The sequence below is a fragment of the Halyomorpha halys genome, unplaced genomic scaffold (genome assembly GCF_000696795.3).
Source record: "Halyomorpha halys isolate HHAL.00 unplaced genomic scaffold, Hhal_1.1 Scaffold1282.1, whole genome shotgun sequence".
Classification (NCBI taxonomy): Eukaryota; Metazoa; Arthropoda; class Insecta; order Hemiptera; family Pentatomidae; genus Halyomorpha; species Halyomorpha halys.
In genome coordinates, this window is record NW_027108234.1 from 301,091 (window position 1) to 327,691 (window position 26,601).

A 26,601-nucleotide genomic window follows, 5' to 3' on the forward strand; every position below is an offset into this window, starting at 1 on the left:
CTATAATGATGTTATTGAATATCTGGTACATACATATAGGAGGAATGCTATATGTATATCTGGGTGTTAATGATACCTTGGATTGCCGTTTGGCATTATAAGGTTAGGTGAGGGGTCCTTTGAGGGTTGTTACTTGGCAATATTTTATATCATAGTTTTTTAATATTTCAGGAATGTTATAATTTTAGTTAATTGGGAGTTAGTAATGTGTCATATGCAATAAAAAATTAAATCGGCTAATTCGGTTGTAAAAAAATATATAACACAATAAAATTCTCTTTCGGCTTGAGTTCATATGCGGAGAACCTCCTGCTTTATAAAACTCTAATATATCACTTTTCGAAAAATTAAAAATAACACATTTTATTAAAATATAATGTACTAATTTTTTTTAAAATAGTTGGGAGCGGGTAGCTCAGTGGTAAGGCACTAAGGTAAGGACCCGGATTCGTATCCGGCTGTTGTTGATAATTATTTTCTGTTTCACTGTAGCCATGAGTCAGTCCTGTGGGTTCCTAAGCCCTCCAGGGTCCACCTTGTCTAATGAAGCGGGTACTCTTAATTGGGTAAAAATCTGGCGGTCGAGTATGAGTCTGGCCAAATCACCTTCTTGCACAACCGTTGGTCCAGTAAACAGTACTTCCTTACAAAGTACTGCACCTCTGACCCTCCATGGGTTGTAGCGGTACAGATGTTTTTTTGATAATGCAAAAAAATAATACTTTTTTATTATTAAATTCAGTGATAAGAAAATATCTCTAATTCCAGACCATAATATGATATTATGACAGTTTGTACAATTGGTCATTGACGTTATTAATATAATCTACTATAGACAGTACTTCGTTACAGTGGTACTTTTCATTTATGATCCTATGTTAACAAAGCTTACAATAATGTTCGCCTACCAGTCGACTAACGTTGTAATTAATCTAGAGAAGTTGCCCCCTTACGTTAATTATTGTTTTGATGAGACCCGAGCCGCATCTGTCACAGCCATGACCGTTCCCACCTAAATCATAATTTAACTTTTCTTGCAGCTGATTATAAGAAGAGTTGTTTAGGTTAGTAAATTATTTTTAAATCAATTTTTTATATTCTCAATTACTTCATAAAATTGCTGTCTATCACATGAGATAAATAATTACTATTATCTTAGTTATGTCTCCGTCAAATACGATCTATAATCTCCAGACCAAAATATGTTTCTTCTTATTACCTACTCAACGAAGATTTTGGTGAGTCTGAAGTTAGGTAACCGCAATACTGTTTTATGATGTACAGTAAACAAAAATAGTTTCTAAGTTTCTTAATATTGTGCTGTAGGGAAAAAAACCTTCTGACGAAATAAAAAAAATATTGTTCCACCTTATCAGTTACCGTGTTTTAGAACTGGGTGTATCAAATAAAAGTATACTAGCTACGACATACGAGCGCTAATACTTTCTGTTTTATAATGAGGACGACAATTAATGATATAGGAGTTAATGAGCAAAAAAAAAAAAGCGAAATATTACCAAGTATTATCTACAAGGCTAATAGTTAGTTTTATTAGTTTGTACTTTATTATGAGACAGGACCCTTGTGTTTTTTAGCTTGATTGCCCCCTCCCACTGACGATGACCTCTGGCCCAATATACTATAGTAAACTTTAGTGCGGTGTGTCCTTCCCATAACATTTACTCCGATTCGAACCTGTCTACATTTTTCCGTTTTTCTCCTTTAGTTATGAAATGAAATAGACTTTTATTTATGCAAAAAAATTAAAATCATACAAAATACAATATAAACATTTAAAGAAGATAGTAATATATATATTACTATCTTCTATATATATTACTACCTAATATATATATATTATTTGACAAAACATTAACTTCTATCAATTTTCTTTCCATCTTTCAACATCCTTAGCTATAGTCAGTGACAACTGGGCTAATGCAACTGTCGAAGCCTTTTAAGGCCAATACTTGCTTTTCCCTTCATGATATGGATGAGGGACCATATCATACATGGAGGGACCTTTAGTTACACATATATTTTTTTTTTTTTATTTTGTATTTCTCCACTATTTAGTGCTGTCAAAAATATGATCTGGTTATTTATTTAAAATTTGAAAAAATGAAAGGTACTTCAGAGGAACATTTTTTCAAAACTTGTCATTTTAGCCTTCCATTTAACTCCATATAACTCTTTTTTTGTTTAAAGATTTGCCATTTAACTCTTCCAACCTCCTCCTTAAAACACATTCTTTACCATAGAATTCATAAGGACTACTTTGATTCTTCAGTTTCATTATGAAGTAAATATTTTTCTTAGTTTCATAAACGGACTAGTTTTTATTTATTTTTATTTTTTATTATTTATTATTATTATTTTATTATTTTTTCTTTTTTTTGGAGGATTTTTGGTACTTCAATACTTTTATAGACTATCTGGTGTAGAATGGTTGCAATGAAGTGATCGTCATTAAGCAACTTATATCCTAATGTGTAACAAATAAAATCATCTACCCATATTTTATTTCATTTTAGATCTATATACGTAGTTTTTAAATATTTAATTATACATTTTTATTAATTTTCTGCCTCCGCGATGTAAGAATGTGGCGCCCCTTAATATTTTGCGCTAGTTTAGTCGTTTCTTATTATTTTTCTTAAGTATTAGGAAACCAAGTAATTTTCCATAAAAAATCATCGAACCATTTTTGAAAATTTCATACGGTACCCAATCATTTTGGTGCTATATCTTTATTTCACTTTTTTAACTGCATAATTTAATCATTTATGACTGTAAAATATCTATTTGTTGTAACCTAATGTATTTCGACTGAATAGATAAATAAATACTGAGCTTCTCTCTTTTTAATCACTTTAACAAACGTGAAAGAAAAACCATTCACTTAAATTTGATATAACAAACTATGAACTTATATGGTTACGATAAAAAGATCAAACTCCAAAGTTATCGTAAAGTCGACAAATATTTAAGTTAAAACTGAACTATCAATGACGATGTTAACTCAGAACGAAATTAATTGACAAAGTAAATGCTCACGAAAGGATGAAGGAATAAATAGGAAAGTGGTCGCTAAGGTCGAGGCGTTAGGATCAGAAAGTTCCCCGTCGTGAGATCTGGATCAGGATTAACTGCTTCAGTAGGAGCTAATGCGCTATCATTCGCCGACAATATACGATACCTTTATCGTATATAATACCTTTTGTCGTATCTGTACAAAAAAATACAAGGATTTATAAGAGCTTAACGACCCACGCCTGCAAAGCGATTGCATATTACTGCCTTGTGGTAACCTTGCGAACCAGAGCACAATGTAACGAACAATGGACAAAAATCTGTATTCTGCTTTTTTTATATTTAATTTGTAACCCTCCGGTCACATTATACAACTATTTGAGGAATTATAATAGTACAAAAACAATAAATAATATCTTACTTAATTTATAATCTTAACACTTTCTTGAGACTGGTTAATATTGTTTAAATAAATAAAATTTTATCCATTTTAGACTCAAATCATTTTTATTCTATTTATAAGTCTGACGTTTTGGCCAATTCGGCCATCCTCAGGGACAATCTTAATGCAATTTTAGAACTAAATCATTTTAAAAACAACTTTATGCAGGCTATTCTGCCCTGGTCAAACCAACAAATTACCCTAATTAGTCAATTTTCACATTAAAATAAAAATTACAATTATTTATCACAGTCACCTTCATTGTTAAAAAGTTATCTAATAAATAATATTTTTATATGGTCAACAAACTCAGTTGTAGTATTGAAACAAATCTGGGGTGCGGTGTGCGCATTACAGAACTTCACTTACCACCCTACTTACATCCCCAAGTTTTGTGTAAGTTGGTTGGCTCGGGTTGAAGCTATCCCTATTTCGTGAAAAAAAAATGTTAAGACCGGGGATGGCGAATATTATTAACATTTTATTTTTTTGTTGATCTAAAAAATTCGTATTTTAGGGTTTCTCGATTTCGGTATAACGAATACAAATTTTGTTCCCGCACAGTGTTACACTTCCTTCGTGGAATCCTAAAGATTACTAACTCTTCCGTGCGCGAGTCCGCGTGTTTATCCATAAACACACATATACGAAAAAAATGAGATGGAAGATAATAAAATAGGAAAAGAGAAATTTAATTAATGTTTGATTAGATAGTCTGTTGAAAAAAAAATTGAAAACTAGCCAGAACCCGGTAGAGAAGTAATTATAAGCCATAATTATAATATATTATATTCCATTCTAAGCAGGCTAAAGTACAGGGATTTCACATAACGCTTTTCGTTTACCTTCCTGTATAATGTTTCTAAACCAAGAATAGTCCTCAATGATAAATAAGAACAAATTTTGATCATAATCGTAATTTTAAATAACAGTGGATGGCAAAATTTTATTCTATATTTAATCAATTTTACTTTAAGCTTTAACATCTGCCAATAAAACTATTTTCAAATAAAATTACTTAATAATGATAGAATTATCTAATGATAATTACTAAAGTAAGTTAATTGTAATAACATGATAAATACAACATCCATCTGTCTATCCTGTTATCCCAGAGTTCTATTTTTACCAGAATCAGAAATTAGGATCTTGCACGATTGGCAACGAAATTGGATTTCATCAAACTTGAAATCACAAAACCTTCTGTGTGTTGCTGGGCCTCATCCTTGAGACAATAGAAGAGAGGACATGGTTATAATAGACCTCAAAATTGGACACTGTTGGTTGACCCATGGCCATCTGTTAACAAGGAGAGATCCACCTCAGAGCTGATTATGTAAAGCAGCGATTACAGTGTTCCATATCTCTGAGGAGTGCCTCCGATAATGAGGGATCATGAAAAATGTGGTATTCCTCAACAACGCTCCAGGGTTTTGGGTGACAATTGATGGGAATATTAACAAAACCACTGAATTCATTGAAACCATCAGATTTTTTTACCCTGATATGTATCTGATTCGTGAATTGTCATTGAACAATTTATTAACATCATAAATTACCATTTAATTTCTAATTTAATAGGAAAATAAATTTTTTAGTAACAGTGGCAACAATAACCACCATAACCAGTTTTTGTCCCTTAAATTCAAACAACATAATATGAAATAGCCCATACTATTTTTTTATTTGCAACACTCAGCTTACCTTCTTTTCTGCTTAAAATTGAACAATCAATTAAAATTTAATTTTTCTCTAAATAAAAATTCAAATTGCAACACTTTATTTTCTCTTAAACTATGAGCAGCATAATACATTTATAGATTAGGCTATTCGATAAAAGTATGTGGTATTACTTATTATAGATTGAAATGATTTTTTTATATTTCATTTCCTTACGGAATTTTTATTTATTTATTTATTTTTATGGAGCCTAGACCTGAAAAAATGATACTCCAGCTCCCCTCTTGTAGTCAGTTGTTAAAAAACATAGAGAACCATATGATGCAGTTGAATTTTTATCTTTCATATATTTTTCACTTTGATTTAAATAATTTTTATTAAAATCATTACCAACTATAAATAATAATATCATACAAAGCTCTAAAAGGTTTTTTTTTTAATGTTCATCAAAATAACTTACTATGAAAGAAACTATTAGTGGATTAACTATATTTTGTTTCTATCCCTCATCACTCCATCACTTCTAAAAATAATAATAAATGGGGAAATCCGTTCCTTGAAATGAACTGTCCAATAAACTATAATTTTTTTTACTTTAAAATCAACTACTTATAAGTACAAAATTATAAGACATAAATTATACAATGATATAAAAATAATAATAAATAAATAAATTGGGTTTTAGATTCAACAACTCTAATGCCATTCATAGTATAACTGTAAAACTAAGTATAATTTTTAATATCTGAAAAATAAGTTGGTTTTAGCTGTAAAAAATACAAAACATACACAGATACAAGCAATGAAAGAATACTTTCTTAAAAAATAAAGGAGAAATTATATTCATAGAAAATATGGAACTGAAATAGAAGCAAAATAAATCAAATTACAATTAATAAAAAATATTTTATTTCCCTTAAAAAAAAATTATTAATATACTTAAATAAAATATAGATGTTGTTCCATTATGAAACTAGACATTTTATTATTATTATTATGAATTTACTAACGGTTAGTAATATACTCTAAGTCATAATAATTTTAATTTGTTTTCAAGGTATTCAATCATCAATGTAATTGTCATCAAGGTAAATAAGACAATTAATTATATGTGCATCTCATATAAAAAGAGATGACTGATGGAAAAAAGAAGAAACAGAATTATATTTCATAATTGGCACAAATTTCATTTATTGCACATGTAAACATTTTTCTTGTAGAAGTATACACAATTATCACTGATTAGTATGCTTCCTGACTCATTATCAGAGTCCCACATCCTCTCCATAGAGACCTTTTATAATTAGCAAATAGTGATGTAAAAATATTGTGTCTAGTGGCTCATCTTTAGATAAATTAAAGTGTGTTATTCTTATGAGATAATTAGTGAACAAAATGATGAAGAAATGTTTCAAATCATTTTGGAGATTTGGAAAAAAGAAATATACCGTTAGTTTATTCTGTTCTCAAAATATACTGTGCATAAGTTATAGTTTATCAATTATTTCATGTTAACTATATAATATCTCGTCTGTTTAAAATTGTGCTTGATAGTCTTTCATTAATTTCAGTATGCAGTTAATAAGAAAACTACAATGATTCCCCCTGTAGACAAAAAAAATCCAATCAAAGTAGCAGGATACCTGGAAAAAAGAAGTAAAATGGTAAGGAAGTTGAGTTAAATAATTAGAAACATTAGTTAATTGTTGTGCTTTAATGTGTTACCGTAATTATTGAATCAAATTACTAACATAGTCTTGAGTTACAGAATTACAAAATTTCATATTCATGTCAGATTTTCAAATGAGAGATTTTTAATTATGATTAAATGAAGAGTTTACAGAAGATGATATAGTGTATACCCCAAAGAAAAAAGTTTTAAATTAAAAAAAATTTTAATCCTTTTTTCATGAAAAAATTGAAAAATGCTATTTTAACCAAGAAAAGTGGAATAACTTTAATCCATAGAAAAAAAAAACCTCCATGCATAACAAGTTCTTATCACCTAAGCCCTGTGTTAGACTGTTTTAAAATTAAATAGTGTTATGATAAGAAATGTTCATTACTTCCAAAAAAAAAAGTGAGTTATATTTGCTAGTATCATATAGCTATTTACTGTTATTATACTATTTTCCCAAAATACTACCTGCTTATTATGACACATTTAAAAAACTGTATTATTTCGAAGCTGTAGAGTTATTAAATAAAAATGCTCAACTAAAAAGTTTATCGCTTTTGAAATTTTTCTTCGGGTTATGCGATATAACACCTGTTTTGTATTTAATTCTAAAATATTATTCTTCTGACCTCTACCCTTTCCTGTAAAAGCTAATGGATTCATTCAAATTTATTTCTACTCAAACAATAAGACTGATCTAGTTGTGAAACAAAACAGTGCCATGTATTTCTTCATATTCACACCAAACATTTTGTTGCACAAGTTTTGCTTATCCAGAATTTCAAATCAAGTATAATTTTTGTTTTTGTTTTCTCTCTGGTATAAAATATATATTTCATTCATATCTGTTTAACATGTCATTTATATGTTTTCATGTGATTAATTTCAACAGGTATTTAAACAGTTTACACAATTGATTGAAGCCAACCACTTTTATTTATAAAAGTCTATTTTGCTATTCAAAGGTGATGATGTATAAGTCAGCTTATGACTCATTTGTCTCAAAAGTAAAGCAAACCTCTAGTTGACTGGAGGCACAGATACAGCCTGTTTATTTCATTTGGATGTAACATTGTTTTAATTAATTAAGTAATCTCTTTCAGAAAGTTGTTTGCCGGTGGAAAAAATTGTGGTTTGTATTAGAAGGAAGACTGCTTCTCTATTACAAATCTCAGTTGGAATATCTGAGCCTATCCCCTTGCAGAGGCACTGTGAACCTTGGCCTAGCTGCCAGTGTAGCTCCAGGCAAAAGTAATGAGATCATTGTATCAACTCGTTCCAACACAGTTTCCTTGGTATGAAAAATATAATTCTAAATTTACTTATATATTATTCACAATTTATCTTTTTATTCTCCTGTAATGTTTAATTTCAGAGAGCACTTAACAGATCAGAATATGACATCTGGCTTCAAGCACTAATGGATGCAATGCATCTTCCTAATACAAGCCACTCCATATGCTGTTCTAAGCCTGTGCGTCATTTCAGATACTCAACTGGGGTAGGCATACTTCAACCTTTGGCTTAATTTACTTAATTCATTCAGTCTATATCAAGAGAATGTCAATCTTTGTTGTGCTTGTACTGTTTCACATTCTGATTTCTTTAATAAAAATCATCTTTATAAGATTTTTCTTGAAGACCGCAATACTTTATTGTCTTCTATCTCAAACTTGTACTTAATAATTAAAAAAGTAAATGAAATGAACCTGTACTACTAATGCATGTAAAGTGTCTTGGATTCAGAACTGGATAAGGAAGTTCTATAAATCAATAATGGAATAACCAAAGATATGTTTAGTGTTTCAGCATTGAGCTCAAATACCAGGTTTTTCTCCTAACAAATAAAATATCATGTCCTGATATAAAATTATAAAGCTTCTCCATGAGTCTCTTCTCAGATTCAATCCTTAGATGATTGGATACAAAATAATTTTTTTTAATGTATCCCAACTCGAATCCCCCCCCCCAAAAAAAGTGGAATGCACTAAAAAAAAAAATATCCATATGCTAAAAACAAATTTCATTAATCTTACTTTTTGTGATTCTAGTACGTATTACTCTTTTGTTTGACAAATCATCCACATCAATGTATGTCAAAATTAAATACAGTTTTAATACTACAACCTTGATTTAATAAGATTTTATCTTCTATAACCATGATTACGAGAAATAGAGCTTCATATTTACAATTTATTGTTAAAATCGTACATCAAGGTTTGGGATGGGCAGCAAAATATTACTCAAAATTTTGCTTTATTGAGCCAGACCTTTTGGTCACTATTCCATTATTCTCAGAAAACTGAGAAGAAATATCAGACAACATATCAATTGAAGGGCTTGCTCTAGGAAAATTATAACTGCAAAATTTAACAAAACAATTTTTTCGGATAATGGATCTTTATGAACTAATCTTACTGTTGGTAGCATGATAAAGATAGCAAAGAATCAGTCGTTGATATTTAATGAAGGCTTTTATGCCCCAAAACTGAAAAATGTTGATTTGATCAAAGGTAGGACTTTTTTTTCTAATGCCTGAAAAGTTTGAACAACCATTAGTTTTAACCTTTATAGAGGAAGCTCTTCTATTTTATATTAAAAAATATATGATTATTAATTACATTGGTTGTATCAATTATGTATATATAAATTTAACTATCCCAATGTTAAACGTATAAAAACATTATTTAATATTATCTAATACTATTTATTTTTCAGGGTTTAGAAGAGCAACATATAAGGACTTACGGAGACTACTTTACAAACCATGCCCATACCCTGTCAGGCAGATTATCTCCAGTCATTCCCAGGCATTCTTCTGAGCGAAGAAAGGAAGGACCAATAGATCTAAAACTAGAAAAGCTTGCCCGGCGCTTTAATAAAATAGCTGCAAGTGACAATACTATTCCTGAAAACTTCAGGCTATCTTCAAGGGATAGCTTAAAAAAGAATTTATTGAGAAGATCTATAAGTGTAGAAGATGAAATGAGTAGATACTCTGAAAACATCTATGAAACAGTAGACTCAACTAGATTTCAAAATAGAAACCCTAGGAGGGTAATTCGTTCTGATAGTGACTGCCTTTTGATGAAAGAAAGATTATCTCATCATCCTGTTTTTCGATCAGAGCAAAGAATTAAAGCTATATTTGACTCATCCTATTTAAACGACCGTGACTCATCAATTAGTATGTTAAAGAAAAATAGAATAGACAAGAGTGAAAACAGAATCGAAAAATTGTTTAAAATGAAACTTGAATCAAATGGTTTGGCTGAAAGGAAAAAAGACATAAAAAGTGATACTGACTTAACATTAAGGAAACCAGATGACATAGTGCACACTGGGAGCTGTAATGTTGTCTACAGACCCATAGAGGTGCTTCCATCAAATAGCAATCATGAATATTGCCTTTGCAGTGACTGTATCAGAAATCAAGATGTTTTGAAACAGCCTGTTCAAATTAAACCTTCTAAAAAAGCAAAGCGCAGTAATTCGATACTAAAACATTTTATGAGAAACAAGAATGATGTGTGCAGCCCGTTAGTAAAAAAAAATTCAGTGAAGAGAAGATCACTAAGCTTCCTGAAGAAAATTTGGAGGAAAAAAGAACCAAAATTCGAAGATGATATTTCTTTTAATACAGAAGAAAATGACATGCAAGAAATTTATGTTCCAAGTTGTGAAAGGGTATTTATTGATTTTTAAATTATAATACCACTACTGTATGTTTAAAAATATTTAACTTTGTTTTTGATGTTGTGTTTATGCTGATTATATCTTCAACAGTACTGTCTACTAGACTAAAAGCTTAAACTAAAAATAGATCTCTCCTTACAATAGTCCATCCTCCAGGTGCCGTATTTGGAAAATAGGTCCAGTGTAAAGCACTTCCATCTCTCTTGTTCTCTCCTTAGGGTTTTAATTAAAACTATTGTTCTCCTCCAATTCTCTCATTGCTATATCTTATCTCAATGTTCTGATCCAAAACCTCTTTTTCAATGGTGCATCTTCTTTTCCTTGCCATGACCAATATAAACCATTTTTGAAGGAGATGGTGAGGGCCGTGGGCAAGAAGGAAGTTCTGTTGTACTTCTTGTAGTGGTACTTCTAATTTATAAATTGAGCACCCCACATTTCCACATATCAAATTAAAGTTATTGCAGGTGGTAGAATCATTAAATCATGATCACCTTGTACATCTTGCTAATGTGTTAATAAAGTTTAAGTCTATATCAAACACAGTTTGTATGTTCATTTAGATTTCTAAATAATCCAGTAATGATACTTCCAGGAGATAGGATTTTGACTATTACATTGTAAAAAATCCCAATAACAAGATCTAGATCTGCCAACACCCAGGGAATCAAGATGTTATAGAAAACTAATAAATCATAGAAAAAACATTTGAACTTTCCATCATTGTTGATTTGTCTGTTTTGATCAATACGATAGAATTAAATCAGATGTTTTAAAATTTTCTGGCATGCATACCTACATAATACTCTGAAAAATCCACATTTCTATTATAATAACCAAGTACAACACTGGAAGAAAGTTTTAAATAGTTCCACATTATCCATTTAAAAAAAAGTTGAGAAAGTCGTGTATCCTGTAGGATTATATAGAAAAATTAAACATTTATTCTAAGGAACTAGACCAAACATCAAATTTTCTAATGTAAATAAAAGGCATATTGATGGTTTAATTTATATTATTCAATGTTTCACTCTTGTCTCTATTAATATTTGAGCCCCTTAGGAACAACTACAATTTTTGACAATTACGATTAATGACAACCACTACAATTAGTGAATTAATCACTTACATTAAACAATTTCCAATAACAGGTATGTAAACCCTATTAAAAAAAAATTAAATAGATTTTTATAAATTCTGAAGGTGGAGACAAAATCCCTGAAAGTAAATTAATATTTTAAAAAATATATTTCTCAGTTTTGCATAAAAATTTCACAAGTTTCTCTTTGTTAATATTTTTTTACGAAAACTTCCATTATTCACTGTATTTTCAAAGTTGTGAAACTCTCATGTAAATATAAGCTCACTAAATTAACATTTTACCAGACAATCTTATATACTTGAATTTCTAAGTTCTTAGTTTCTCTATTCTTCCTTCATTTGTTTGAGAAAATACAAATTGTTTAATATTACAAATATAATACTGACATTCATGTCAAAGAATAGAAAAGTAGCTATTTATGGAAAGTCTGAAAATTTGTACTCATCTAAAAGAGGCTGTTGCTTGATGAGCAAGAATCTTTAGCTCTGATATTGATTATTTGTTTCCCTTAAGTTTTATAATTTAAAAAAAAAATGTATAGCGTATGTATGTTTTCTCATGAAAATCATGATAAAAATCTAAAAATGATAATAACAATGTTAGTTTTAATTCATCTTTTGTTTTCTCAGGTGTATAGAATGTTATTTCTAAAGTAAACACATAAAAAAAAAAAATGTAGCCACTTCTTAAAATTAAACTTAATTTGCATGAGGTGCAGGTATAGAACTTTTCCTTTCCCCAGCAGTAACAGATATTTTTTGTAAATTATAGAAACTACCAATCACCGAATCAAAACGGCATATGAAAGTGGCATAAATAAATTTTTATTTATTATGAGAAATTGAAATTTTTGTAAATGTACTAAAATTATATAGACAAAAAGAATTTATTTGTTACCCATGATTCACCCATCTTTGAAAGGCTCAGTGAGGACGTAATTCTGGTAAATGTGAATGAACTGTTCTACATTACATAAATTATAATCCTAAACCACATAGAATATTCCACGTTTCACAGGATTCAACACAGTTTAAAACCCTGCAATGTGGGGCGAAGCAATGGTTACTAATAAACAGTTTTTATGCTATTTTTTAACCGCCACCCAGACCATCTACCTACAACAAATAAAAAATATTTAAATTTAAATCCTCTTCACCTTATTTATAAGGTTCCAAAATAATGAATAATTATATCACGAACAGATTAATAATACACTTTTATACTTTAATAATAAGTTATTCATATCACTAATACAATTTAATATTAGATCATAGATCCAGGCTCTTGCTGGATAAATTATTGAAGTAATATTCATAAAATTCAATTACAAATGTTATTAAACAATAAATTGTGTACTAAATATTATATTATGAAAGTATTTTTAAATAGCTCATTTAATTAAGAAGTATTAACTAATTGATTAGAACTACAGTCGATGGCTGTAACAGTGGTCCCAAGTTTGTGACTGAAAGTACCTGATGCTTGTGAATATTTTAGTGAATTTATTACATATTGGTTTATTGAGTGACAAAATATCAGATTTTTAGATTCTGACCCATTTTTAGTTTTAGTTTTAATTATTCCAATATTTAAAATTTAACTGATTCTCTATGTTACAGGCTGGCTCTTGCAACTATAGTGCTGTGGAAATGTGCCTAGAATATGAGGCTCCTCTTCCAGAACCACCCCCTGATTATGGCCATGCAGGTATACATAATTGTTGTCTAATAGATTAAACATTTAACTATAATAATCAAGAACTTAATAATAAAATATTACTGAATAATAAAAGAAAAATAGAAACTTCATCAAAACCGAATTGAGAATTTAGTGTAAAATTAGTAAGTCACAATTTAAAAATGTTCTACAACTTACAAAACAATTTATTTTAGACATTTTCTGAACTATACTCCTGTTTCCACACTATCTAAATATTCTTTGAACAATTTATTAACATTAACATTATTTTGTATCAACATAATTTTAACATAAATTACTCAACATAATTTTAACATAAATTACTAAACATAATTTTAACATAAATTACTCAACATAATTTTAACATAAATTACTCAACATAATTTTATTTTCAAAGACCATCAATCATCAAGCAATAATGAGTATATAAATGTATATTCTTATTGAGAGGAAACAAATAATAATTCTCCTCTGACAATAAAATTGCAACTTATATTACATTTTGTTAAGAGGATGTGGTAGTCAAATATATTAAAATCATAACTCTTAATCTATATGATTTTCAATAGATACTTTATATTGTCTTTAATTTTTCATGACAAAACTAATTTACAACATTAATAATAAATTCTTATGGTACACATTTGCCCATAAAACATTTTTAAAACCTAATTGTTAATCAATATAAATTATTAATTTTTCATTACAAAACTAATTTACAACTTAGTACTTCAATCAGAATTAAATTCTTATACTTTTTAAAGTTTCTAATAGATCTTTCATAATAATGTAACACACTCATAGGAAGGTGGAATTATATGATCATAAACAAATTATATTACATTTTAGATAACAATATCTTATTGCTATTATACTACTTCACATTTTATCTACACAATTTATCAAGTATATTGTAAAGAAATGTATAATTATTCATTGATATTAAATAATAACTAATCAATAACACGCATAAATAAATACGATTAAAAATGTATACTTAATTTTAATCCTGATCAATAAAACAGAAAAAAAATGAGGATGACAGGACAATTTATTATTTAAGAAACTTTTAATAATAGTTCAACTAGTTGCGTAAAGATAGCAGCACAAATCGAGGAAACTAAAAAAATATTAGTTCTTTTTAGTACCGCAAGAGGCCAGCACCATCCAGCGATGCATTGCTAAAGGAATAAATATCTGGCAAGAAATTTTTCATTTTGTACTAGGAAATTAGAAAGTCACAGGAGCTAACTATTTAGGGAAGGCACTGATGGGATCTTTGAGCTCCTGTGATCTTCTAATCTCCTATTACGAAATGAAAATTTTCTTGCTAGGATTGGACTTAGGAAAGGGCGGTTTGGATGGTGCTGGCCTCTAGCGGCGCTAATTGGAACTAATATTTTCTACCTCCCTTGATTTGTGCTGCTACCTTTAGGTAGTTAGTTGAACTATTATTTTAAAATTTTAAATTAATTTATGCTTGTCTGGATTTACTTGGGAAATGTTTCAATGAATGGTACTGGCCTCTTACGGCATAAATTGGTACTATTATTTTCTGCCTTTCTTGATTTGTGCTGCCATCTTTGAGCAGTTAGTGAAACCATTATTTTAATGTACTTTTAATTCTAAATTGTCATTCTTATCAATATTTTTCCTTTTGTTTTATTAATCGGAGTTAAAATGATGTATATTTTTTCAATAATATTTACTTATGCGTTAGTTGCTGCTGGTTAAATAGTTTATACATTCCTTATGATCTTAGTAACTAGATAAACAGTGGAGATATATGTGAAATAGTAAAATAACAACATATTATTTAAAAATTTGATATTATTTAATTATCATTTGACTTTTACTATGATAAAATAATCCAACCGTTCTATGAGAGTGTTGGATTGTTATAATAGATCAGTTAGTCTAACACTTGTCAAAACAAAATTATAAATTTGTGTTTAACTTTTTAACAATCAGCATCAGACATTAAATGTCTTTAACTTTGTTAAAATGTGGTTCACCAAATGAGAAATTTTAATTGATTTTGACAAGAAAGTGAATGTCCAAATTGTAAATAGACTAATGATTGAGTAAGCAAGGAAGTGATTCGGTCAGGATCACCCTCAACTACCAGGTTTCTCCACTAATTAAAGGGCACCAACTTTTTAGAGGGGTTGCGTATGCCCCAATCTCCTTGGTTCAATCCACAGCTGATGTAACAGAATAAATAATTAACAACCTCAATCTGATTCAAACCTGAGCCTGAGAGATAGGAACACAGTGCTTTACTCATTGAGTTATAATTCTTTATAGAATCCTTTCATTGAATGTAGTGAAAGAGGACAATGGTTTAAGTGTTTATTTGCTTAGTATGAACTATAAGTTAATGAAATGAAGTTTGTTTTTAGTTTTTTATTGAATGATAAGCATTAGAATAATTGAAATAAAATTATCAAAATAAATGAGCAAGCTTAAAATATATACAGTTTTTGGTTCCCTGCTACCAAAGTTAGGGGTTTTACCCTCATGCAGGATATGAAAAAAAAAAAAAATCTTGTCCTCAGAATTGAAAATCTTGTTTGTTTTAGACATCAAGTGACAAGTTTGGTTCCGAGTCTGTTTTCAGGTATAATTGATCTGATTTTTATGACACTGTCAGGATTGAGCAAGTTTGTATCTAGATGGTTTTATATTGATTCCATCAAATTCCATCCATTACTTTTGCTGAAGTTTGTGTTTGTATAATTATTTATTTCTCAGTACATCTATATTTCTAAAACATGTCATCTAATTTGGCCCAAATATGAAGGAAATTTGGAAATCAGTGATGTATTGGTCTGGTATCAATCCTATTCACTACTTTCGCTTCATCATAATGTTTAGATATACATGTTTCAAACACAGCTGGCTCCCTCCCATATCTTTTATTCTAAAACAATGATTCTAATTAAATAATAAAATAAAACCAACTTACCAACTTCGGGCTATCAAGAAAATTAAAAGACATAAAAGTTAAAATCACTATTTATTTAATATTAGAAAGATGACAAACTTTAAAAAATATATATATTTAAAAATTTACTTGAGACATATCAAAAAAATCATGAGCACTTTTTCAAAGTATATTTTTTTTAGGAACATCAGTGATATGCTGCTAAATCTTTCTTTATGTTATCCAACTTCTAAGTTAATTTTTTAATAGTTTTAATTTATCAATCACAAGAGTTAGGGGACCCTACGGCTCGCAATGCCCTAGGCCTCTCAGTGTAAAGATGGCACTCCTTACAACAATAATATTTCTACCTATCCAGTAGAAACAGTGAGGAAGCAATACTCACCTATGTATTTGGCCAACATTTTTTAAATACTGCAAAATATTTAAAATTTACTTATTACTTACTACCTCTGAAAATATAGGGACATTACAAAGTAATTTATGAACAGTAATAATTAGTCCCACATTATTCAACTAAAGCTAATAATTTTTCTGAAAGATACAGATCACTGCCAAGCACCAGAGCTACCTCCACGGCGAGGACCGACACCTTGGGACGAGCCTACACAGAGCCGGATAAGTTTAGAAGATGAACCTCCTGCATTACCCATCAAGAAGAAGAAAAGAAAGGGTAATGCATTAGACTTTCTGTTCCAAGACGGTTACGATTCAGGGCTTCGCTTTCTCTTCAATGAATCTGAAGATAACAGCCAGAAAGAACTGGGAGAAATCATGGCCCAACTTGCAGACATCAGTGTGGCACCTCTCAAATACACTAATGATCAGGTAATAACAAAAGTTTTAATTAAAAAATACATTTTTTCTTCAGTGGTGACAGCTAATCATAGATCTGTAAATAAATAAGATTTTAAATGAAAATGAAAATCTGTGCCGCTACAATCCATGAATGGTCAGAAGTTCAGCACTTTGTGAGGAAGTGCCATTTCTTGAACAATGTTTATGTAAGGAGGTTATTTGCTCATGATCACACTCAACCCCCAGATTTTTCCCCAATTACGGGTACCCATCTTATGAGGCTGGATGACCACTGAGGGATCATTTCCTCCTTGAAAATCTCAAACATCAACAGTTAAATTTTTTTTTTTTCACCTAGAAATTATGAAGGATAATATGATAGAATACTAAAATGTACATTTAAGTTGACTTATTGTTCAAAAACTGCTCCAGTAATGTAGCAACAAGTCTAAATTGTTCCTTTATACATTCACGTTTTCACTTTCATTCACTTTTGTTCCTTTTTTCACTTTTTTTAAATACTTTAATTAAAGTAGATAAATAAATAAAATTTCAAAAGTAAAAATCTTGGGAACTTGTGTAATCAATGGATTACTTAAATGAAAATTTATTTTAAAAGCCAAAACATATTCTATGTGAATCATTTCATTTCAGGACAATGACGAAGATCCAGATTATGACATCCCAAGGCCTCACGATTCACTGTTGCTAGATCTTCCAAAAACGTTTTGTTCCCCCGATAAAATGCAACCAACTAACTTCTTCAGCCACTTTGAAGATTCACTAGATTTACCGCAATCCAGGTAGCATAACATTATTTACACAATCTCATCTAAATTTAATTTTTAAAAGAATTTTAATAAAGAAAGCAATTCGAAAAATAAATATTTTTAAAAGCACAAAATTGCTAACCTATGTATATATAGCTTATAAATTCCAGAAACAAATTAGGTTCCACAGAGAATCAAAAACAGTTTGCACAACAGAACAACGTTGTAACTCCTGTGCATCCAAAGAGAAGTGGTGAGGTCTCCAGCATCAAGATCCCTCGTATATTAAATTAAATAGCCTAAAAACCATTGTTAAAATCTAAATTCTTTATGGAATGTAATTATCACATATTCATTGGAATTAATAGGTGAATTAGTTAAATAAATATTGGACACAAAAATAAATAAAGCAGAGAATTGGGCGGGGTACCAATTCCTTTGATAGCCAGGGGTGGGTGTACTGTGCAACAAGAATACTTTAATAGGTCAGCAGATTTATTTCTAAACAAAGAGATTGATATAAAGATGGATACAATAGTCCTAAATTGAGTGAATAGTCTAGCATCTCAAGAAATTCATGCTTTGATAGAATTATTTTTTTTCTTAAATACACTTCTGGTAAAAACTTAATGAAATATTTTTGAGATTTGATTCAGAAAATCCTGATAGAAAATAAAATATAATACAAAGAAAATCATCATAGAATCATAGAACCATACTTTTACTTTTCAAGCAGTATCTAGGATATCCTAAAATATATGAAAAAATGATCAAGTTTGAACTGTTTGTTGTTGCATGAAAAAATAATGGAATCTTATTTTGTTTGCCTCTACAGATCTTGTAGCTCTCTGGCCACTCGGACCTACCTTCTTCACATCTGCCTGTCTTGGGCTAATACTTTCAAGTTTGCTGCATACTTGAAACTTATAAATATATAATCTAATGGTCTCAGCTAAGGTTGTTAAATGTTTACTACTGCTAGATTGTGCAATCACAATCACACAGTTTAAATTATAATTCAGAACTGGATTGATATGTGAAAGATATAACCCATTCATATTATTGAATTCTCTAATGAAAGAAAACTCCACCTTGTATGAAATTGTTCCATTTTTTTAGTAGCGTAAAAGTTTGCTGGCCATCAACTCCATTTGTTTCTTATTTATTTATACCTGTATTAATTTTATTTTTTTACTTATTAGATTATATTAGTGATAGTAAATTTTGTGAGTTTAAACATTGTAATACTAATTCTACAATTTTATTTTTATCTCTAAGGGTTGTTAATATATATCAGAGTTTAATCCATAACTATTTCCGTGAGATGTGTAATGAAAGATGTAGCTAACCATCATATAGTTATGACATTACTGGCATTTGTTTCATGGTAAGTTAGGAATGAGTTAGTTTTGTGTGGCCTATTCTCAGCCTAGTCAAGTACGACTTTTCTACATTTAAGGCTGGAGGTACACCAAGGCTTGAACTCCTTTGTTACAGTTTTTAGTTTATTTATTGGGCTTTCGTTCCATACAGATTGCCATTATTCTATTCATCACTTTATTAGCAGTTTTATTCAAAAGCCGTTACCGCCATATTTAAGGTGTTCAAATCAGAGCAGACTTGACCACAGTTTGGGGAAAATTGAGTTTGAAGTATCAAAGCACTTGTGTAAATCATGATATTTGTAGGCTGTATAAAGAATTTTATTAACTTCAAAACCATTTAGGAGACATAGCCAGTTTAACATATTAAGGACTAATGTCTTTGATATTAAGTTAGCAATACAAGAGTGGATCTAGAAGCTTGATCCAATCAGTCACTGATAACTTCTATGTTAACAGTTAACTGAAATGTTAAGGATTAACTTTCAAAAGTAGTTCAAAGCAGTTTTGACAAAAGTTATATAAAAACGTCTAAACAATTTTTATCAAAATCACAGTTGAAGGTAGGAATTGAAGCTGATCTCAAGAAAGTACAAGTGCCTAGTTATTTTATTTTAGATAGTAAGAGGAACTGACCGATAAAATTAAGCCATGGACATTTAAATACTGAGAAACTAATAATTTGGTAAATAATCCCAGCAGTCGATCATTTTTATTTCCAGAAAAAATTTACAATTACAAGAAAAAGAGTAGTGGTACGATATAAATTAGTACATAAACATCAGTTGCTAACAACAAATTTAAGTATAAATGATATAATGAATATAAGGAATAATATAAAAAAAAGAAAATGGTACAGGTGCGGTCAAGAAACAACTCTAGTAGTACAGAAACTATTTATTTATATTATTTCAATTTCTTGAGACAAGGTAATTATTTATTAAATAAATCAAAACTTGTATCCTTTTTTTGTCTCAACACTTTTTATTTCAAAATAAAAAGTGTTGAGACAAAAAAGGATACAAGTTTTGATTTATATAACTTAAGTAGTTTATTATTAGTTTAAATAATTTTTGTACTATTTGAATTGTTCCTCAACTGCTTCCTTTAATTATTCTTAATATCATTTATACTTAAATTTGTGTTTACATAGTAATTTACACCTTGTCAAGTCTTTTTTTTGTATCTAATAGTAATATTCTTCTAATATAAAGAATAAAATTATAATTTTTTAAGTGATTGTTTACTCATAAATACTTTTGAAGTACATAATTAAGAACTTTATTTTTGTTTCAATCACTAGGTTTGAAGAATTCACTATGGCACCAGATTCTCTGGAATGTGATCCATGGTCCCTGAGCGAAAGTGAAAGTACTTCTGATAACTGGACCCCACAAACCCAGATACGAAAAGAGATCAATTCTTCTACTTATAGCTCTCAAGAAACATTTTTTAAAGATTCACTCAATGTTCCAAATGGAGGAAAGAATTATTTAAATATACAAAATAACTTCATCCAACTCCACACCTAGTCTTAGTCATTGTTTTTATTTAATATGCGTGTAATTGTATAAATAATGTTATCCTCAAATTGTAATATAAATTGTAAATAGTTAGTATTCGATGTTATTTTTTTTTAAATAGACATGTAGACATAAAAAAATCTATAACAATAAAAATAAAACCATTATTTTATATTTTCATTGATACACTTTAATTATTTCCAATATACGAAGGTATCTTACAATAAATAGAAAACTAATATAGTTTACAGTTTTAAATAATACAACAAAAATACTGAATAAATATGTCATTACAATTAAGTTATGGAATATATATATATATTTTTTTTATGTTGGTCTTTTTGAAGATGTTGAGGTGTCAGATAATTTATCTTGAAGCTGATGAAGTTCAAATACAATATCACAACCACATAAAACAGGGCCTTAGTGTAAGTATAGATTAATTAAATAATCAACTTGAGGAAAAGGTTTTTATAATTGGACCTCTCTTTAACTAAATAAACAAACAGTTATCAAAGTTTTATTGTGAATATACTTGCAATAAGTACCTGGTAGTAACATTTTTTTTTTAATTATTTAAAGCATTAATTAATTATTAATCATATATCCTAGGCAACAATAAAAAATATCTTTTTAGATACAGCCCAACAAGTAATATTGTTTATTTATCACATGATTTAAAATAAGAAAAGGTGTAATATTTGTTTCTTTTTTTAAATATCACTTTCAGGACCTGATAAAATTAAAAAAACAATCAAAAATAAATATTATCACTTCACGCGCCGTAGTAAAAACAATTTTTATACAACTGTTATCATAAATGCTAATAAAAATTATAACGAAGTACAAAATTTTCAATTATCCATCTCATTTACAGTGAACTAGTTTTCAAAGGCACTGTCATCATGGAAACAAACAAATAAAAACAATACTTATCTGAAAAATACTTTTCATGTTTGTTAAAAAAAATAGAAAAAAAAGGGATAAATTTGAGAATATAACTAATCAGTGCCGACATACAAAATACACGCTGTAAGCATATACTTTAACATAATTATATTAATATCAACTATGTTGTTTTTCCCTTATACATATATAAATCAAAAAAATTATTCTAAAGTGTTTGAAATTAATGTTCTCGATGGACCTATAAGTGATAAAACGGGTCCAAGTTAAATACATGGTGTAATTATGAGTAGCTTACTAGTTAAAAACAATTCACTGGGTGAACTATACAGTTTCTTCAACAATTTCTCGAGCAGTTGTAGCTTGTAATAATTTAACTACAGCAACTCTGAGGAGTAGGATCCATTCCTGATCTCTTAGTAATATACATACGAGTGAATTCTTCTGAAACAGTCGGGTGAATGCCTACGGTATTTTCTAACTGCTCGAATGTCATACCACACCTAAAAAAAAAATGTATGCAATGAAATATACAACAAATACATTCTTTAATAACAATGCACAACTAAAGAAATAAAAACTTACTTGACCGCAGCTGCATAACCCTGGATAACTTCACCAGCATGCGGACCTAAAAAGTGCATACCAACAATAGTCCGAGGAGCATTTCTTAAGCATACCACTTTTAGATAGCATCTTGCAGGACTACGTTGCGGAATGAAAAATTCCAAAGGCTTATAAAAAGCATGGTAAACCTGAAAAATTCAAAATCGTTACTACCTCTTTTTTAAACCATACATAAAAGTTGTTACAAAATTTTAATTATACAATCTGTCCTAGTGAAACACTTTTCAGTCTAATCTGATTTGCAATTGGCCCTACTGTCCTGCCCTAGGTTTGAGAACATAAGGGCGTTAACCCCAAATATAAAAAAATCATTATTGTGTACCGGCTTTATCTATTTATTACCCAAAATAGATGGTTTATTGAATCACAAGATTAATTATCCTAGCAATCCATATATTGTTGTTGCCAATAATGTGACATTGGAAATATCAACTTTTAATTCAATGTCAAAAACTGATGGAGGTTTAAGTCAAAGTGGTGTAATTAACATTGTCAACAATTCTTTAACTAAATTAATTTGTATCCAAGTTAAGTCTCAAAACAATCTTTATTTCTTAAATTCTCAAATATAAAAAAAAGAAAGAAATATTGTGTGATCTTTTTGAATCTTTAGTGTGGATGAAGGGGGTAGGATGCCTATCCAGCTAGTGTGAGGTACTCTAACCTCAAAATCCAATCAAAAACTGAGATACCTAGATGTAGATGGGACAATGTACACTTTAAATTATAAGAAGCTCTAACTATAAAAATTGAAATTCTTCACAAATTTACTATTTGTAACCCCTTCGATTAAAAGTTTTAAAATTTAATGGAAAAGTGACAAAATAGTGTGATTTGACTAAAATTAATGACCTAGGCAGAATAACTTGAATTTTTTTTTTTTTAATTATTATTATTATTATTTTTTTTTTATTAAGATATGAGGTGCACATTTATATTTAAGATTGTCCTTGAGGATGGGCGAAACATCAGATAATTAAAGAATTAATAGTGTTTGAGTGTTTTGAGACTTAACTTGTATACAAATTATTTTATTTTAAGGATAAAATAATAGTTTCAAAAAAGTGAAAAGATTATAAATAAAATTATGATCCAAATTCAGAAATACAGTCTAGAAAGGCTTAACTGTTGAAAAAAATATATAAATTACATCACAACCTAAATAGTTAGAAAATTTGAAAGCTATTAGCAAAATCTGATTTATTGACTTTTAAGACAGCAGCTCATTTTAGAAGTTTAAATAGAGCAGAAATAACAATTTGCGATAATTTTACTTCACAATCCAAGACATGAAGTAGTTGCCTGATAAAATTTAATTTAATAATTTTTTATTCCTATTTTTTCATGATATTTGGTGTATTAGTTATACCATCTAAATAAATTAGAAATATAATTTTATCATATTATTTACAAGAGGAGTGAATTTTTTTATATACATTTTTTTAAATTACAAAAATAATTGAATTCCACCATATTTTGGATTGCAAAAATGCTCTTGAATTTATAACGTTTTAAAGCTTATTACATGTCTTTTATATGCAGCATGAATGATAAAATTATTTTTACTAGTTCTGGAAATTTCAAAAACATCATAGTCTTTTAATTATTCAAATAGCAATCAACATACAAATTATTTCCTCCAATTGAAAAAATGTGAACTTAGTAAAATAATTAAAGAAACCTAATCAATATAGACCTTGTCCTATTTAAAATCAATAACTTAAAACAACAAGAAATATCTAGGCATTTTGTCAGATACTTATAACAATGCCATCAACAAACCTCAAGATTGTCTGCACCATAATGCTGGGTAGCAGCTTCCTCTGAATAACCAACGCAGCCATATTCGATTGGAGTGAAAACTGTTGTAGCTACATTTGTATAATCCATTTGTGTATGGCTTTTTCCATACAATCTTGCGGCTAACAATTTTCCAGCTTGAACTGCAACAGGAGTCAGTTCAGGTTTTCCCTGGAAAAAAACCCAAAATATATTTACTGAATTAAAATCAATGAATAAATAATTCCACCCTCGAGCCTTACTATAGCAGGAATAAGTCAGAAAAAATAATTCAACTATCATAAAGGTCCCTAATATAGATATATGGATATAAACTACTGGTACAAAATACCATATCACTTGATACTTTTGTGGAAATTCTTCTAGAAACATTTGATGGAATATTTCACTTTGAGATAATCACAGTCGATAAATTTAAGCATAATAAAAAAACAAAAAACAAAGTTATATTAAAAGTAAAAAAAAAAATTCAATTAATTGGAGATTAACACGTTGACTGCCAACTATGAGATAACTCGTAGATTGTGTTCTTTTCTAGGACTCCAACTATGAGTTGTCTCGTCCTGTGTTTATGTGCCATTTTCATGCAGCTATGATTAAACTCAAAATATGTCATTACTAATATCGATAGATGGCTTCTGGGAAAAGAAAATTTATTAAAAAACGAACCAAAAATATAATTATAAAAATTAATTCAAATTCAAGAAATAAAATAATATTTTATTGTTTGGGGAACTTCTTAAAACAAAACAATCTTCCACACAAAGAGCTGGCTTCTCTTTACAGACTGAAAAGAAATAACGTTTTTCTCGGCGTATTTTTCTTGGGTAAGAATATGGACACGTATCTATGATTTAGCTTTAGAGAAGCAACATGTTGAAGCATGTAAAAATTAACTCATAGTTGGCTTCCACAAAGAGATTTCTATTACAGAAGCCAACTATGAATTAAGATTCATAAGACTATGAAGTATGAATTCATAAGACTTTTTTTTCTTTTTTTTTTAAAAAAAAAACACATTTTTTATTCTTTATGATGATAACTATTTTTTTAATAAATATAAATGTTGTAATAAATTTAATGCAAAGATAACGAGTTTTTAATAATATCATGTGATTAAATCAAATTGACATTTTAGGCCAGATTTATGAAAATTGCAGTGGCAATGAACATGTTAATTAAAATTTTAGATCTCAAGAACTGCAGACTGCCAACAATTTAGTTATAATCCACCATATATTTTGTCAAAATACAATCCTTCTGGATCCCTTGCAGGTTTTTGAAAAAAGTTCAGGCTTCTAATAAATCATATCATATTTTCTTAATTTGTCTGAGCAATATCTATAGTATGACTAAGATGCAAGATGCAGTAGGTTAAAGATAAGGAATTTACATTAAAAAGTTAATAAATAACAAAAAGATATGTGCAGCCTTTTTTTCTTCATCCTTTTAATATTGACCACTGACATTAGTTATAACTTAAGTAATGACTAAGCTTAAAAGTCCTTAAACTTACTTTATCTATTCCAAAACTAAGAGTAAATCAAATTATATTATTATATTAGTAAATCAAAGTTTGAAATAATTATTTTCTTTAATGAGTGAAATTGGAATCACTAACCCATTAAATCTCAAAATGAAAAAAAGAATCTGTCATTCAACATTACACTGACAGAAGAAAACACTTAAAATAAACTGTTGTATAAACAGTATATTGTAGGACATCCTTCAGTGAGACCCGATTTCTTATAACTTTAAAGCAGTTATATTCAAAATAAATTATAAATTTTAACAATAAAAAAGTATTAAATGAATTAAAATATTAATTAAAAAGTACCTGTAGAACATCGCCAACTGCGAAGATGTTAGGAACATTTGTTTGTTCAAGCTTAGCAATGACCTTGGAAGAGCTGTTATCTAAATCAATGCCAGCATTAGTAGCTTTCAATTCTTTGGTAAGGGCTCGGCGACCAGTAGCCATAAGAACAGTATCAAATTCGTCAGAACCCTCAGTATTATCCTTTAACATAATACAAACAAAATATCAGCAAAAACATTAATAAAGTGCATAGGAGTCAATATAGCTTCATCACTATTTTTATTTTTATATCCTCTTATATATTGTAATATCCTCTTTTATGAGTAAGTAGTTATTTTTTATGTTATGTTTCATTTCAATATGTTTATTTGTAGTATTAAACTTAAAAGCAAGCTAACCAATTTTGTTCAGTTTAATATGCAGTCACAAAAGATTTCGTTCAAAGCCAAGATGGCAGCATGTGTCTAGCAAAAAGTTCGTTGAATGCGGCCATGTCGAGGAGATTCAAATATTTTAAAAACTTTATTTTAACTTCCCATCATAATTGAAGTTACAATACATTAAAGAAAAAATAGAACTTAAGAATAAGTGTTCATTGAGCTATCTTTTAGATATGAGAATTAAGTTAAAAATATAAAATTCCATTTATTTTATTTTAATAATTTTTCAATATTACTTGAAATATATTCTAACGTCTAAG

The 26,601-nt window shown here is 28.9% G+C and overlaps 2 protein-coding genes across 7 annotated transcripts in view; one reads left to right on the plus strand and one right to left on the minus strand.

The window, feature by feature from the left end:
- The window catches only part of LOC106689129 (uncharacterized), a 63,805-nt gene extending 42,876 nt beyond the window's left edge, over positions 1-20,929 (plus strand). The window contains exons 1-9 of one of the 3 annotated variants that reach the window (XM_014433938.3): positions 6,437-6,604; positions 6,727-6,819; positions 7,937-8,128; positions 8,209-8,334; positions 9,552-10,520; positions 13,251-13,338; positions 16,824-17,104; positions 17,729-17,877; positions 20,530-20,929. In XM_014433938.3, the coding sequence (XP_014289424.1) occupies positions 6,551-6,604; positions 6,727-6,819; positions 7,937-8,128; positions 8,209-8,334; positions 9,552-10,520; positions 13,251-13,338; positions 16,824-17,104; positions 17,729-17,877; positions 20,530-20,758 (2,181 nt within the window). In that variant the 5' untranslated portion in view covers positions 6,437-6,550 and the 3' untranslated portion in view covers positions 20,759-20,929. Of the gene's footprint in view, positions 1-6,436; positions 6,605-6,726; positions 6,820-7,936; positions 8,129-8,208; positions 8,335-9,551; positions 10,521-13,250; positions 13,339-16,817; positions 17,105-17,728; positions 17,878-20,529 lie in introns of those variants that run through there. The other 2 variants (XM_014433937.2, XM_014433939.3) reach the window with 2 other exon arrangements.
- A 986-nt stretch (positions 20,930-21,915) lies between these two features.
- The window catches only part of Trxr1 (Thioredoxin reductase 1), a 42,279-nt gene continuing 37,593 nt past the window's right edge, over positions 21,916-26,601 (minus strand). For all 4 annotated transcript variants that reach the window (XM_014433924.3, XM_014433926.2, XM_014433931.3 and 1 more), the window contains 4 exons: positions 25,920-26,102; positions 24,065-24,253; positions 22,241-22,410; positions 21,916-22,158 (listed from right to left, as the gene is read on the minus strand). In XM_014433924.3, coding sequence (XP_014289410.1) covers positions 22,029-22,158; positions 22,241-22,410; positions 24,065-24,253; positions 25,920-26,102 — 672 coding nt within the window. In that variant the 3' untranslated portion in view covers positions 21,916-22,028. The remainder of the gene's footprint in view (positions 22,159-22,240; positions 22,411-24,064; positions 24,254-25,919; positions 26,103-26,601) is intronic.